General features: G+C 37.9%; 1 protein-coding gene across 2 annotated transcripts in view; it reads left to right on the top strand.

The window, feature by feature from the left end:
- ARHGAP23 (Rho GTPase activating protein 23) overlaps positions 1 to 15,645 on the top strand; it is a 289,496-nt gene that overhangs the window by 232,374 nt on the left and 41,477 nt on the right. For both annotated transcript variants that reach the window (XM_053697729.1, XM_053697720.1), the window contains exons 19-21: positions 7,305 to 7,394; positions 10,842 to 10,967; positions 11,207 to 11,248. In XM_053697729.1, the coding sequence (XP_053553704.1) occupies positions 7,305 to 7,394; positions 10,842 to 10,967; positions 11,207 to 11,248 (258 nt within the window). The remainder of the gene's footprint in view (positions 1 to 7,304; positions 7,395 to 10,841; positions 10,968 to 11,206; positions 11,249 to 15,645) is intronic.

The following is a 15,645-nucleotide window of genomic DNA, read 5'->3' on the forward strand; positions in this document are numbered from 1 at the left end:
GATAATGTGGAAATACCATACTCTCATGACTCACAAGTAATTTAAATCGATTGAAAGATCGACCTGTGCACAGGTGCATTTCAGTTTTAAATAGAAGTATTTTTGCAATATTTTTCCATTAGCAAAAATGCTTCTAGTAAAGGTTATTACTGTTTTTGAGTAGCATACACGCATATGCTATGGGGGCCTGTGTACCAGTATTCGAGCTCAGAGAGAAGGCGGCGGCGGTGTGCATTGTGTTTGTGAAGATGTAATGTGTGCAATAGAAGCCACTGCTGACTCTCTGAGTGTGCTATTTCAGTACTGGTGCACAGGCCCTTGCAGCATATGTGTGTATGCTGCTGATAAACAATAATAACTTTTATTAGAAGCATTTTTGCTAATGGAGCTATATTGCAAAAATGCTTCTATTTAAAATTGGATGCACCCATGCACATTTCAATTTTGAGATTACTATCCCTTTTAAAGGGCCACTAAAGTACAAATTTAAGTTTCAGGATTTAGATAGAGCATGCAATTTAAAAAAATAAACTTCCCAACATACTTCCATTATCAAAACTTGCACATTATTTTTATACTCACACTTTCTGAGGCTCTAGCTCCTACTGGGCATGTGCACAGTTTGTGTGTGCGTGTGTATATATATTTTATTTATATATATGTATACAAGGGTTGATACAGCGCCTATATATCCATTAAAATATGGGTAATGTATGGGAATATGAATAAAAGAGATAAATAATAAATTAAAAAATAATGATAATAAATAAAAAAGATATAAAAATATATAGTAAAGTAAATAATACTAAAAAGTAAATAAATTGTGAAACAATGTTCATATAAGTCTTTAGAATGTATACAGTCCGTAATAAATCTTCACATAGAGTTGATATGCAGTAATAGATGGTATATAATACCCTTACCAGATATTACCCCAATCTAATGAGGTAAGTATGCCGCACTGGGGTTATATATAGATAGTAGAATCTTCTCCTTGTATCCAGATGTGATGCCTCTTGGGTTTTCGTTAGCCTCCTGGAGTATGCAGGGATGTGTTTCTGGTTGTAAATAGATCCCTTGCACTTCCTTTGGGTTGGTAGTTAGCCTCTTGGAGTACCTTTTCTGTCTTGGTATAAACTTTCTCCAGCGTAAGGATACCCAGGGAGACAAGAAAGGATATATAGTGTAATACAGTTTATTTACAATTAGGCACAGAAATGTAATTCACATAGCACTCACATTTAACATCCTCAAACTATATGAGGTATGTGTATGGCATATAGGACTCCAATGGGTCCTTCCACAGATAGATATGAGATACAGGTTCCCCAATCTTAGTATAAAACTTCGTAACGAAGTATTATGCAGCTGTTGCTGTTTCCCAAGTGAGGTAGTATTGTATAATACAAGTATCTCATGAAGTAATGCTAGCAAGCTAGCTACAAGGAGTGACAATGTTATTTAAAAACGATTTAGACAAAGCACAGTTAAAATTAAGCATGTAAAAAAAAATATATAAGTAATTAATATCCCTGACGCGTTTCAAAGGTTTGTGTAGATAAATCCTTCTTCCTCAGAGGGTTGAGTCAAATTTAAGTTTCAGGATTTAGATAGAGCATGCAATTTAAAAAAATAAACTTCAACATACTTCCATTATCAAAACTTGCACATTATTTTTATACTCACACTTTCTGAGGCTCTAGCTCCTACTGGGCATGTGCACAGTTTGTGTGTGTGTGTGTATATATATTTTTTATATATATATATATATATATATATATATATATATATATATATACTACTTTATGTTTACGTGTCTTTCTGTTTGAACTTTGGATCCTGCAATCAAACAATCTGTTATATTGTTTTTTAGATTTTTAAAAAGAACTTTTTAGATGGGAGTAGTCAAATTATTATAATTAAGGGACCGATATAGAACACAAAGCATTACTGTACTGCTTAATGCATAACAGTGTACTGAGTAATAAAAATTCTGTTTCTTTCATGTAATTAGCAAGAGTCCATGAGCTAGTGACGTATGGGATATACATTCCTACCAGGATGGGCAAAGTTTCCCAAACCTTAAAATGCCTATAAATACACCCCTCACCACACCCACAATTCAGTTTTACAAACTTTGCCTCCTATGGAGGTGGTGAAGTAAGTTTGTGCTAGATTCTACGTTGATATGCGCTCCGCAGCAGGTTGGAGCCAGGTTTTCCTCTCAGCGTGCAGTGAATGTCAGAGGGATGTGAGGAGAGTATTGCCTATTTGAATGCAGTGATCTCCTTTCATAGGTTCTCTGTTATCGGTCGTAGAGATTCATCTCTTACCTCCCTTTTCAGATTGACGATATACTCTTATATATACCATTACCTCTACTGATTCTCGTTTCAGTACTGGTTTGGCTTTCTACAACATGTAGATGAGTGTCCTGGGGTAAGTAAGTCTTATTTTCTGTGACACTCTAAGCTATGGTTGGGCACTTTTTTATAAAGTTCTAAATATATGTATTCAAACATTTATTTGCCTTGACTCAGGATGTTCAACATTCCTTATTTTCAGACAGTCAGTTTCATATTTGGGATAATGCATATGAATAAATCATTTTTTTCTTACCTTAAATTTGACTTTTTCCCTGTGGGCTGTTAGGCTCTCGGGGGCTGAAAATGCTTAATTTTATTGCGTCATTCTTGGCGCGGACTTTTTTGGCGCAAAATTTTTTTTCTGTTTCCGGCGTCATACGTGTCGCCGGAAGTTGCGTCATTTTTGACGTTCTTTTGCGCCAAAAGTGTCGGCGTTCCGGATGTGCCGTCATTTTTGGCGCCAAAAGCATTTAGGCGCCAAATAATGTGGGCGTCATTTTTGGCGCTAAAAAAATATGGGCGTCACTATTGTCTCCACATTATTTAAGTCTCATTATTTATTGCTTCTGGTTGCTAGAAGCTTGTTCACTGGCATTTTTTCCCATTCCTGAAACTGTCATTTAAGGAATTTGATCAATTTTGCTTTATATGTTGTTTTTTCTATTACATATTGCAAGATGTCCCACGTTGAAACTGAGTCAGAAGATACTTCTGGAAAATCGCTGCTTGGTGCTGGAGCTACCAAAGCTAAGTGTATCTGCTGTAAACTTATGGTATCTGTTCCTCCAGCTGTTGTTTGTACTGTTTGTCATGACAAACTTGTTAATGCAGATAATATTTCCTTTAGTACTGTTTCATTACCTGTTGCTGTTCCGTCAACATCTAATACTCAGAGTGTTCCTGATAACATAAGAGATTTTGTTTCTAAATCCATTAAGAAAGCTATGTCTGTTATTCCTCCTTCTAGTAAACGTAAAAAGTATTTTAAAACTTCTCATTTTTCAGATGAATTTTTAAATGAACATCATCATTCTGATTCTGATAATGGTTCTTCTGGTTCAGAGGATTCTGTCTCAGAGGTTGGTGCTGATAAATCTTCATATTTATTTAAAATGGAATTTATTCGTTCTTTACTTAAAGAAGTCCTAATTGCATTAGAAATTGAGGATTCTGGTCCTCTTGATACTAAATCTAAACGTTTAGATAAGGTTTTTAAATCTCCTGTAGTTATTCCAGAAGTTTTTCCTGTCCCTGGTGCTATTTCTGAAGTAATTTCCAGGGAATGGAATAATTTGGGTAATTCATTTACTCCTTTTAAAAGTTTTAAGCAATTATATCCTGTGCCATCTGACAGATTAGAGTTTTGGGACAAAATCCCTAAGGTTGATGGGGCTGTCTCTACTCTTGCTAAGGATCCTTTAGATAGGAAAATTGAATCCTTTCTAAGAAAAGCTTACTTGTGTTCAGGTAATCTTCTTAGACCTGCTATATCTTTAGCGGATGTTGCTGCAGCTTCAACTTTTTGGTTAGAAGCTTTAGCGCAACATGTAACAGATCATAATTCTCATAGCATTATTATTCTTCTTCAACATGCTAATAATTTTATTTGTGATGCCATCTTTGATATCATTAGAGTTGATGTCAGGTATATGTCTCTAGCTATTTTAGCTAGAAGAGCTTTATGGCTTAAAACTTGGAATGCTGATATGTCTTCTAAGTCTACTCTGCTTTCCCTTTCTTTCCAGGGTAATAAAATCTAAAGGTAAATTTAGGTCTAATAATCGTTTTCGTTCCTTTCGTCACAACAAGGAAGAAAAACCTGATCCTTCATCCTCAGGAGCGGTATCAGTTTGGAAACCATCTCCAGTCTGGAATAAATCCAAGCCTTTTAGAAGATCAAAGCCAGCTCCTAAGTCCACATGAAGGTGCGGCCCTTATTCCAGCTCAGCTGGTAGGGGGCAGATTACGTTTTTTCAAAGAAATTTGGATCAATTCCGTTCACAATCTTTGGATTCAGAACATTGTTTCAGAAGGGTACAGAATTGGCTTCAAGATAAGGCCTCTTGCAAAGAGATTTTTTCTTTCCCGTGTCCCAGTAAACCCAGCGAAGGCTCAAGCATTTCTGAAATGTGTTTCAGATCTAGAGTTGGCTGGAGTAATTATGCCAGTTCCAGTTCTGGAACAGGGACTGGGGTTTTATACAAATCTCTTCATTGTACCAAAGAAGGAGAATTCCTTCAGACTAGTTCTGGATCTAAAAATATTGAATCGTTATGCAAGGATACCAACATTCAAAATGGTAACTGTAAGGACTATCCTGCCTTTTGTTCAGCAAGGGCATTATATGTCTACAATAGATTTACAGGATGCATATCTGCATATTCCGATTCATCCAGATCACTTTCAGTTTCTGAGATTCTCTTTCCTAGACAAGCATTACCAGTTAGTGGCTCTGCCGTTTGGCCTAGCTACAGCTCCAATAATTTTTACAAAGATTCTCGGTGCCCTTCTGTCTGTAATCAGAGAACAGGGTATTGTGGTATTTCCTTATTTGGACGATATCTTGGTACTTGCTCAGTCTTCACATTTAGCAGAATCTCATACGAATCGACTTGTGTTGTTTCTTCAACATCATGGTTGGAGGATCAATTTACCAAAAAGTTAATTGATTCCTCAGACACAGGTAACCTTTTTAGGTTTCCAGATAGATTCAGTGTCCATGACTCTATCTTTGACAGACAAGAGACGTCTAAAATTGATATCAGCTTGTCGAAACCTTAAGTCACAATCATTCCCTTCGGTAGCCTTATGCATGGAAATTCTAGGTCTTATGACTGCTGCATCGGACGCGATCCCCTTTGCTCGTTTTCACATGCGGCCTCTTCAGCTCTGTATGCTGAACCAGTGGTGCAGGGATTACACAAAGATATCTCAATTAATATCTTTAAAACCGATTGTACGACACTCTCTGACGTGGTGGACAGATCACCATCGTTTAGTTCAGGGGGCTTCTTTTGTTCTTCCGACCTGGACTGTAATTTCAACAGATGCAAGTCTTTCAGGTTGGGGAGCTGTGTGGGGGTCTCTGACAGCACAAGGGGTTTGGGAATCTCAGGAGGTGAGATTACCGATCAATATTTTGGAACTCCGTGCAATTTTCAGAGCTCTTCAGTCTTGGCCTCTTCTAAAGAGAGAATCGTTCATTTGTTTTCAGACAGAGAATGTCACAACTGTGGCATACATCAATCATCAAGGAGGGACTCACAGTCCTCTGGCTATGAAAGAAGTATCTCGAATTCTGGTATGGGCGGAATCCAGCTCCTGTCTAGTTTCTGCGGTTCATATCCCAGGTATAGACAATTGGGAAGCGGATTATCTCAGTCGCCAAACGTTAAATCCGGGCGAATGGTCTCTTCACCCAGAGGTATTTCTTCAGATTGTTCAAATGTGGGAACTTCCAGAAATAGATTTGATGGCCTCTCATCTAAACAAGAAACTTCCCAGGTATCTGTCCAGATCCAGGGATCCTCAAGCGGTAGCAGTGGATGCATTGTCACTTCCTTGGAAGTATCATCCTGCCTATATCTTTCCGCCTCTAGTTCTTCTTCCATGAGTAATCTCCAAGATTCTGAAGGAATGCTCGTTTGTTCTGCTGGTAGCTCCAGCATGGCCTCACAGGTTTTGGTATGCGGATCTTGTCCGGATGGCCTCTTGCCAACCGTGGACTCTTCCGTTAAGGCCAGACCTTCTGTCGCAAGGTAGGAATGTATATCCCATACGTCACTAGCTCATGGACTCTTGCTAATATGAAAGAAATGAATTTATCAGGTAAGTTCTTACATAAATTATGTTTTTTGTAATTATTTAACCTTTTAATGCCGTTATGCCGTTGTATTCCGTCACAGCGGCACTGGGCTTTAAAGCCGTTATGACGGAATACAACGTCATCGCAAACAGCAGTCCTGAAGCCTACTAGGCTTGCAGGATTTGATAGCTGTCTGGAGGGCGTTTCTAGCGTCTTAGGGACGCCCCCCAGACCCGATCCCATAATGGAAATCTCGCGATCTTTTGCACGATCGCGTGATTTCAATTTGTCTACTTTTTTTAACCCGGTCATGAAAGGGTTAATGGAAGTGTAAATAGTCCACTAATATGTGTGTTTTATGGGACAACCTGTGTCTAATCAAAACTAAGTTTAACTTTTTTTTTTTAACTTAAATTGAATCCTAAAATATTTGCGGACTGGAATCTGTATTTAAATCAGGTTTAAAATTTTACAATCTATACTGCCTTCAGCTGGGTGGAAACATAACCCAGTGTTAGTGCATTGTCTTGTTATAACTAAAAAGTAATGGAGTTTTCAGTTCGAAAAAATCTTCTAATGCAGATCTGTCCTGAATTAGAGGAATAGACTTTATGAATAGACTTTACCTTTGTCCCCTGACTTCTTTTTAATCATTGTTGTGTGTTTTTCTTTTTTATAGAATATTAACATAGGCAGATGGGAAAACTAGTAATTTATTAGAAGATTTATAGTGACTTTGTATTAAAATATTTGTTTTATAGTCAGAAGAACTCCATTTGACACTTGTCTATATTAACTAAATTTCCAGTTTGTCCAATTCCCGATATCTTACAGAACTTTTTCACTATGTATTAGACACCTCAATTTTTAGGAAATTGACTCTATGATAACATAATAATGAGCTATTTACATTCTGAATATAATAAACTGATTCATACTTCATTTGAGTAGATGTATGGATGTATTTTTATAAATAAAATAAAAAATGCATCATTGTTGAATTTTTTATCTCAATTGTGCAACCTAACCCTTATATGAATAGATAAGTCCTTATAAAAATATACAGGAAAAGTCTGCTGTTTGCACATAGTTTTATTCAGTCACAAGTCTGACTTCTACTGCTCTCTCCTTAGATTCGAGACCTCCCTCCATACTATTATGAGACGCTCAAATTCCTGGTTCAACACTTGAAGACCATTGCTGACCACTCGGAAATAAACAAGGTGAGGAGTGTTGTTACAGTCAGGAAGCTTTTTCTCTTAATTTTTGTTCTCAAATAACACCAGTAGAGCTGATTTTGGCTTGGATTATTCAGTTGACCAATCTTTGTGATTGACTCCTCACTTTGTAACAGGGCTGGAGTTTTTGAATTATAAACTAAGACTTAAAGTCACAATGTTCATTGAAAATAGGGTTTATGTCTAGATCCTATTTAAAGGGACATGATACGTAAACGTTAATACAGCAAATCTGTGAAAAGCTAACTAGAAAATATCACATAAACATCTCTATGTAGAAAAGGAAGATATTTCCTTATAAATACAGCTGCATTCATTACTTATTGGAATACAAAACCTGGCCACTAGAAGGAGGCAAAGACACCCCAGCCAAAGGCTTAAATACCTCCCCCACTTCCTCCATCTCCCAGTCATTCTTTGCCTTTCGTCACAGGAGGTTGGAAGAGAAGTGTCAGAAGTTTTCGGAGTAGTTCTTATGGAGAGTAGTACTCTTCGAGATGGAACTGGAGTTTTAAGTAGTCTTGTCAGCCTCTCAGTGAGAGCATTGACGAAAGTCAGAGTCTGGAGATGCAGGGAGAGTCTTTCTGCAAACCCATCCAGACTCATATTAACAGCTCCCTAAGCAATCAGCGTTGACGAGTTTCGCTGCCTGCTTTCTTTACTCAAGTCCATGTCAGAGACGCTGCTACAATCTGTCAAACTTGAAGGACCATGTCACTGTTCCACGGCATAGATTCTGGTAAGATTGTTTCATTACTTTATACACTTGTTAACGATAGAAGACAGGGTCACAGTGGGACTCCTTTATCTTTATGGTATCAAGGATTAATATCTCCTGAGGGAGAATATTGAACAGTGGGACTTTTTAATCATATTTGTTATGTGATTTGACTGCTTATGTGTAAGAACGTTTGGGCTCCTAGGCTGATATGGAACATACAGGTTATTTTAATTGGAGAGCTGCACAGTTTCTTTTATTAAGATGGCACGCTTTTTCCTTAGCGGGCCAGGTCCTGCATGAGCACCATGTGACTGAGAGTGGTCACGTTTTTATCCCATCTTTTTATTCCTGACCGGGTGTCTGCGGAGAGGAACATCTTCTCTATCTGTCTGGGTCATAGGAGGTGGTGAGTGCCCCAGCCATTCGGGGTATACGGTGCCAGTTATTTTTCCTTATCTGTAATTTGATATAGACGAGTTATGGAGGATTCTGATATTTTAGGGGAATCCTCCGATACAGAGTTTGATACCTGTGTATACTGTGAGGAGGCCTGGGTACTCCAGCCCCCTCAATTATGCTTCGTATGCCGCAATAGGCTGTTCTCATTAACCAATGTTGAGATGTTAGAGACCACTGAGCCATTCGCCTCTGAGAATTCTTCATCCAGTGAGGTGTGTTCCCTAGATTTTGTTCCTACATATGCAGTTGTCCTGGGTTCCAACCCTCCTTCGCCTGTAAGGGGTGTTTGTTTTCACCAGAGAGTGCATCATCATGGTTTAGAGGCTTTGCTATATGGGAGTTTCCCTTGTTGTCTCTTGCGCCTTCCGGGACGATTTGCGAGGGTTCGCTGAGACCTAGCCGAGAGAAGGTTTTCTTTTCTGTAAGGGTTTCGGTTTTCCCTTCAGTTTTGTTTCTGGTTACTCGTTTAAAATCCTAATTTAGGCGTGGAGGTCTCCCTTCTCGTGTCGAGAGGACCTAGCTTGTCCGGACTTTCTTCTGGATCCTAGAGTATCTTCTTCCTCTCTAAAATGAGCTGGTGAAGGATTTGTCTAGCTAGTTCTTGTTTGTGGGACAGCCTGCCAAGATAATCTGGGTTGGCCTAGCTGCCTGGTGAGCAGAAGGTTACAGATGGACCCAGCTGTGGTTTCTTTTCTCTGGTATGTTTTCACAGGTATTTTTTGCTTTCTGTTGGAACTTGGTTCCAGAAACCCTTGGTCTTCCAAGTGTTCAGTTATTTTTCTAGGTCACTGCCTGCGGCAGGACTGTCAAGCCTACTTCCTGCTCCTTTTTGGTTGGATTTATGCTTCAGGAGTTACATCGGGTTTCCTTTGTACCTGTACGAGAGGTGGTTGTTGAATCTTATTCAAGGACCTATTTTGTCTGTAGTTGTGTTCCACATGTCATAGTTATTTTTTTTTTTTTTTGGGGGGGGGGTGCTCTTACATTGAAGTTTTTCCTTTAGGTTATCATTTCTGGGGAGTGCCAGTTTGGAAGCTGATTAACTTCCTCCTTCTTGGTGGAGGTGTGTGTTTAGCTGGCTTTAGGAGACAGCGGGACACAAGCCTCCTCAGAGGTCTATGTCTCCATTCAAGTGCGGTGATATCTTTGTGGGTCTCTGACATGTGTTCCTGTGGTTCTGATTGTTGGACGGATGCTTGGTCCTCCTCACATTCTTTTCTTTTTGCTTCAGAAGTCTTTCTTGAGTTGTTTTTCTTGCAGGCTGTGGTGCCCTCAGATTGGGCTGCTTCTTATTTGTCCCTCCTGTTAACATTCAGTGTCCTCTGTAGCTTGGGTATAATTTTCCCACAAGTAATGAATGCAGCTGTGACTTACCAGATAATTTCCTTTCCTTCGATACAGGGAGAGTCCACAGCTCCCGCCCGTGCTCTCCGGTGGGCAGCCCTACATTTAAATAGTTTTTTCTTCTGGCACCTTTTTCACCCTGATATTTATCCTACTGTTCCTTGTTCCCTCGGCAGAATGACTGGGGGATGGAGGAAGTGGGGGAGGTATTTAAGCCTTTGGCTGGGGTGTCTCTGCCTCCTCCTGGTGGCCAGGTTCTGTATTCCCACAAGTAATGAATTCAGCTGTGGACTCTACCTGTATCGAAGGAAAGGAAATTGATAATTTATGTTTTTACCTCAATATTTCCTCAGTAGCCACATCCCATTGCAAAAGGATTTTAAACAGCCAATTAGGATGCATATCCCATGACTTGCATGGGAGCGTGCAACTAGCATGTGCAAGCGAACGCATGTTATTTTGCCTACTCAATTTAAGGAAGTTTACTATGAAATCTCATGAGATCACAGTAAAGCAAAGTAGGAAATCATCACTGATTAATCTGTTTTTGTTTTTTCCAATATGCAGCTGACAGCATCTGAAGAATAGAGCACTTTTTATAGTAAACTGAAGAAATTTGGAGTTAAAATATCTTTTTTACATAGAGATGTTCATGTGATATGTTCTTGTCAGCTTTTCACAATTATGCTGCATCACGTACAACTGATTTAGCATATGGGTATTATGTCCCTTTAATCGACTATGTAAGTGTATCGATAGTAACAGGTCAGCCATCACACTAAAGATGTTTGATTGGCTCAAAAATTCCAGCTCCAAAGTAATATTACTTTCTATGGGAGTTTATAGAACATCATAGTCACAGTTTGCATTAAATCAACTCTTCTCAAACTTTCTCGCTTTTCTCTTAGATGGAGCCCAGAAATCTGGCCTTGGTTTTTGGGCCTACTCTGGTTCGTACTTCTGAAGATAACATGACAGACATGGTTACACACATGCCGGACCGATATAAGATAGTAGAGACACTCATCCAACATGTAAGTACAGGATATGATTACATGCGAGATACAGATCATCCAAATACGTACACAGAGATTTGTAAACAAACCGCTATAATCTGCAGCAGCAGTTAGTAAATTATTATTATTATTATTCTGTATCACACACAACTATTTACTTGCAAACAACATACTGTACTGTGCATCTATGACATCATCGGTCATAGTGGTCCTGACTGTTGCCCTTATTTCATGTCATTTTTTGACCTTTACTGCAGGCTGACTGGTTCTTCAGTGAGGAACAGGAGAAATCTGAAAAGGTGAGCTTGCTTTTTATATGCCCGATTGCCCGAGACTCACTACTAGTATAATGGAAGTTAGTCTTTGTTAAGTGGGGAAGGGGTCTTGTGCTGCCTGGTTCCGCCATCAGCTTTTGATATCTATACCTCTTGCTTTACATATTTCCATTGTGCACTATGTCAAATCCTTTTGTTCACAATAAATGTTCATGAGCTGATTCTAGTCCACATTTTCAGCACTTGTAGAATATTTATTTTGTTCTTTTTTTCACTGTCAATGTTCCACTTGTCATTTGTGCGAATTGAGCTTTTCTCAGTCTCTCTATCCATCATATTTAATTTCTGACAGCACGTTAAACTATTCTTATTCATACCAATGGGTAAATAGTCTTCTTTTATTTTTGGAAATGTATCAGATAATCATCATTTTAGTTTTCTTAAAGAGACTTTCCAGCCAAAATTGGAATCCACATGGGTGCATTTCAGTTTTCATTTGAAGCAGTTTTGTAATATACAAGTACTAGCAAAACTGCTTCTAGTAAAAGCTATAGCTGATTCAAACATGTACCAGCATTTAAACCCAGCACTAGCTCAAAGATCCTAAGGTGCTTGTAACAACTAGTTTGTTAATTGCTGACATTATACAAGCCCCACTGGTGCTCTGATTAGCTGCACTATTTAAAATGCTGTTGCACTGAGAATATCTAGCTTTGTTTAACATGAACATGCAGAGAAAAAGATGTTACTATTAAAGCAGGCATAACGTTGTGCTCGTATTTTGAGATGAAAGTAAAAAGTATGTGCACTAGTGCTAACCCGACGTACGTAAAAAGTGGAACTTAGAATATTGTGACCGCATAAACGTATTTCCAAATAGACTTCAAACTAACACCCATACTCACGTGTGAGCCCGATCACTTTTAACGAAGTGCCCTAACCCGACATGAATTATGAATATTTCACATTCTAATGTTCTTCAAAAAGAAGAATATCTTCTACTTATTTTTAATTAAATTTTCTATGTATATAATGTTTTTTTGGTAAAATATATATCTAATATATATATGTATGTGTGTGTAGATATATACAGATATATATAGGAATATCTATTTAAAAATACTTGGAACATATTCCTCTATGTGAAGATCAATGGAATGTGAAATATTTACAGTAAATTAACAGTTAAACACTTTATTAAATATGAAAATTGAATAAATGTGATTTTTCATGTTATCAGCTACTTGACTGCAAAGGGGGATCCAATTCACTTATTTATGTATACATATGTATTTATATGTGTATATATGTCTGTAAATACATAGTTACATACCCTGGTAGAATTTATGATTTCTTGGCCATTTTTCAGAGAATATGAATGATAACACAAAAACGTTTCTTTCACTCATGGTTAGTGTTTGGCTGAAGCCATTTATTATAAATCAACTGTGTTTACTCTTTTTAAATCATAATGACAACAGAAACTACCCAAATGACCCTGATCAAAAGTTTACATACCCTGGTGATTTTGTCCTGATCACATGCACACAAGTTGACACAAAGGGGTTTGAATGGCTATTAAAGGTAACCATTCTCACCTGTGATCTGTTTGCTTGTAATTAGTGTGTGTGTTTAAAAGGTCAATGAGTTTCTGGACTCCTGACAGACCCTTGCATCTTTCATCCAGTGCTGCACTGACGTTTCTGGATTCTGAGTCATGGGGAAAGCAAAAGAATTGTTAAAGGATCTGCGGGATGCCTTCTTTTTCAAATAAAGATAGCAAGAGAACGAAGAAAAATGATAATAGGAGTAAATTAGAAAGTTGCTTAAAATTGCATGCTCTATCTGAATCATGAAAGAAAAAAATTGGGTTTAGTGTCCATTTAACTGTATCATCTGTCCATCTCTTTTGCTTTGTAAATTTATTTATGTTCTCTTCAAATCAATTGGTACTATCGTTTTGTTTTCATCTTATTGAATGAAAAAGAGGCCTCTGCTCATATCTTCTTCCTACCGAACAATCTGAGCAAAACCTCTTAAAAAAATGTAAAAAAAAATTAAAAAACGAATTGGAAAAAGAGAATAAATGATAACGTATTTTTAAAACTCATCAAAATTGAATGTACATTTTTTACATTTCTAGGTAATAGTATGCAATGATGAATGTCACAAATTCCAATTATTGTGAATAATAAAATTGCCAGCAATTAAGTTCTTAGTGGAAATAATATGATATTGTCATGTTACACTAAGAGACTCCCAGGCCAATCTCATGAATTTCAGGCTTTTGTGACTCATGCTTAAAGGGACATGAAACCAAAATGTTTTTTTCTTTCCTAAGATATGGTGAGTCCACAGCTTGAGTAATTACTTTTGTGAATATCACTCCTGGCCAGCAGGAGGAGGCAAAGAGCACCACAGTTTAACTGCTAAGTTTCACTCCTTTACCCACAACCCCCACTCATTCTCTTTGCCTTCAGTGCATGGAGGAGGTGAAGTTTGTGTCTAATGACATTTTTTTATTTAATCTACAAGCAAGTTTTGGGGTATAGCCGTATTCCACGCCATTCCTTGCAGTCGGGTAGTGGTGGATTTAAAGCAGTTAGAAACTTGTAAAGAGGTACTTACTGGGTTTTCCTAACGATTGCTGTCCTAGTTTAGAAAGCCAGAGTTGGCTACGCTGTTCTTTCTTTTTCAAAGGTCTCTGTGAGAAACTGTGTCCTCTCATACCTTGTAATTGTCTACATGCCGGACAGCAGAGCAGGTAAGTGCTTTTTCTTCCAGTTGGGGAGACCATGCACTTAACAAATTAAAAAAAACTACTTTTTTATTGGGACATAGATAATCCTGTTGTATGGGTTACACTGGGGCATGAAGCAGGCACTGTAGCATGTGTTAGACTAACATTTAAACTCTTTTAAAAAGAAAGGGTAAAATGTTTTTATTAGGCTTTATTTCTTTCATGTAATTGGCTAGTGACGTATGGGATATACAATCCTACCAGGAGGGGCAAAGTTTCCCAAACCTCAAAATGCCTATAAATACACCCCTCACCACACCCACAATTCAGTTTTACAAGCTTTGCCTCCTATGGAGGTGGTGAAGTAAGTTTGTGCTAAGATTTCTACGTTGACATGCGCTTCTCAGCATTTTGAAGCCAGATTCCTCTCAGAGTACAGCGAATGTCAGAGGGATGTGAAGGGAGTATCACAACGAATGCAGTGATTTCCCTAACGGGGGTCTATTTCATAGGTTCTCTGTTATCGGTCGTAGAGATTCATCTCCTACCTCCCTTTTCAGATTGACGATATACTCTCATATACCATTACCTCTACTGATAACTGTTTCAGTACTGGTTTGGCTATCTGCTATATGTGGATGGGTGTCTTTTGGTAAGTATGTTTTTTATTACTTAAGACACCTCAGCTATGGTTGGGCACTTTATGCATTTATATGAAGTTCTAAATATATGTATTTTACTTATATTTGCCATGATTCAGGTTCATGTATTTCCTTGTGCAGACTGTCAGTTTCATATTTGGGAAATAAAACATATTAAAAAATATTTTTTTCTTACCTGGGGTTTAGTCTTTTTTCAAATTGACTACTTTTTACTTTTTTAAATTGCGGGCAGCATTAGGCCCGCGGGTGCGCCAAATGCTAGACTTTATTGCGTCATTCTTGGCGCGAGATTTTTTTTGGCGCGAAAAGTACGTCCGTTGTCGCAAGTTCTTCACTTCCGGCTTCGTAGTTGACGCGGAAGTCTTACACACAGTTACATCGTTAGTGACGCAAGTGTGTCATTTCCGGATATTGTTGGCGCCAAAAATTTTTCTCTTATGTTGTGCGTCATACTTAGCGCCAAATTTTTCATTCGTTTTATACCCCATTGCTGTTTGCCTCTTGCCTTTCTCTATGTCAGAGGGCTATGCTGTTTCCTTTTTTTCCCATTCCTGAAACTGTCATATAAGGAAATTGATAATTTTGCTTTATATGTTGTTTTTTCTTTTACATTTTGCAAGATGTCTCAATCTGATCCTGCCTCAGAAGTATCTGTTGGAACGTTGCTGCCTGATATCGGTTCTACCAAAGCTAAGTGCATTTGTTGTAAGATTGTGGAAATTATATCTCCGAATGTCATTTGTAATAGTTGTCATGATAAACTTTTACATGCAGAGAATGTATCCATCAGTAATAGTACATTGCCAGTTGCAGTTCCTTCAACTTCTAATGTACATGATATACCTATGAATTTTAAAGAATTTGTTACTGATTCTATTTAGAAGGCTTTGTCTGCATTTCCGCCTCCTAATAAACGTAAAAGGTCTTTTAAAACTTCTCATAAAGTTGATGAAATTTCAAATGACCGGCAACATAATGATTTATCCTCCTCTGATGAGGATCTATCTGATTCAGAAGAT

This window comes from Bombina bombina, chromosome 1 (genome assembly GCF_027579735.1).
Source record: "Bombina bombina isolate aBomBom1 chromosome 1, aBomBom1.pri, whole genome shotgun sequence".
In the NCBI taxonomy this organism is placed as follows: Eukaryota; Metazoa; Chordata; class Amphibia; order Anura; family Bombinatoridae; genus Bombina; species Bombina bombina.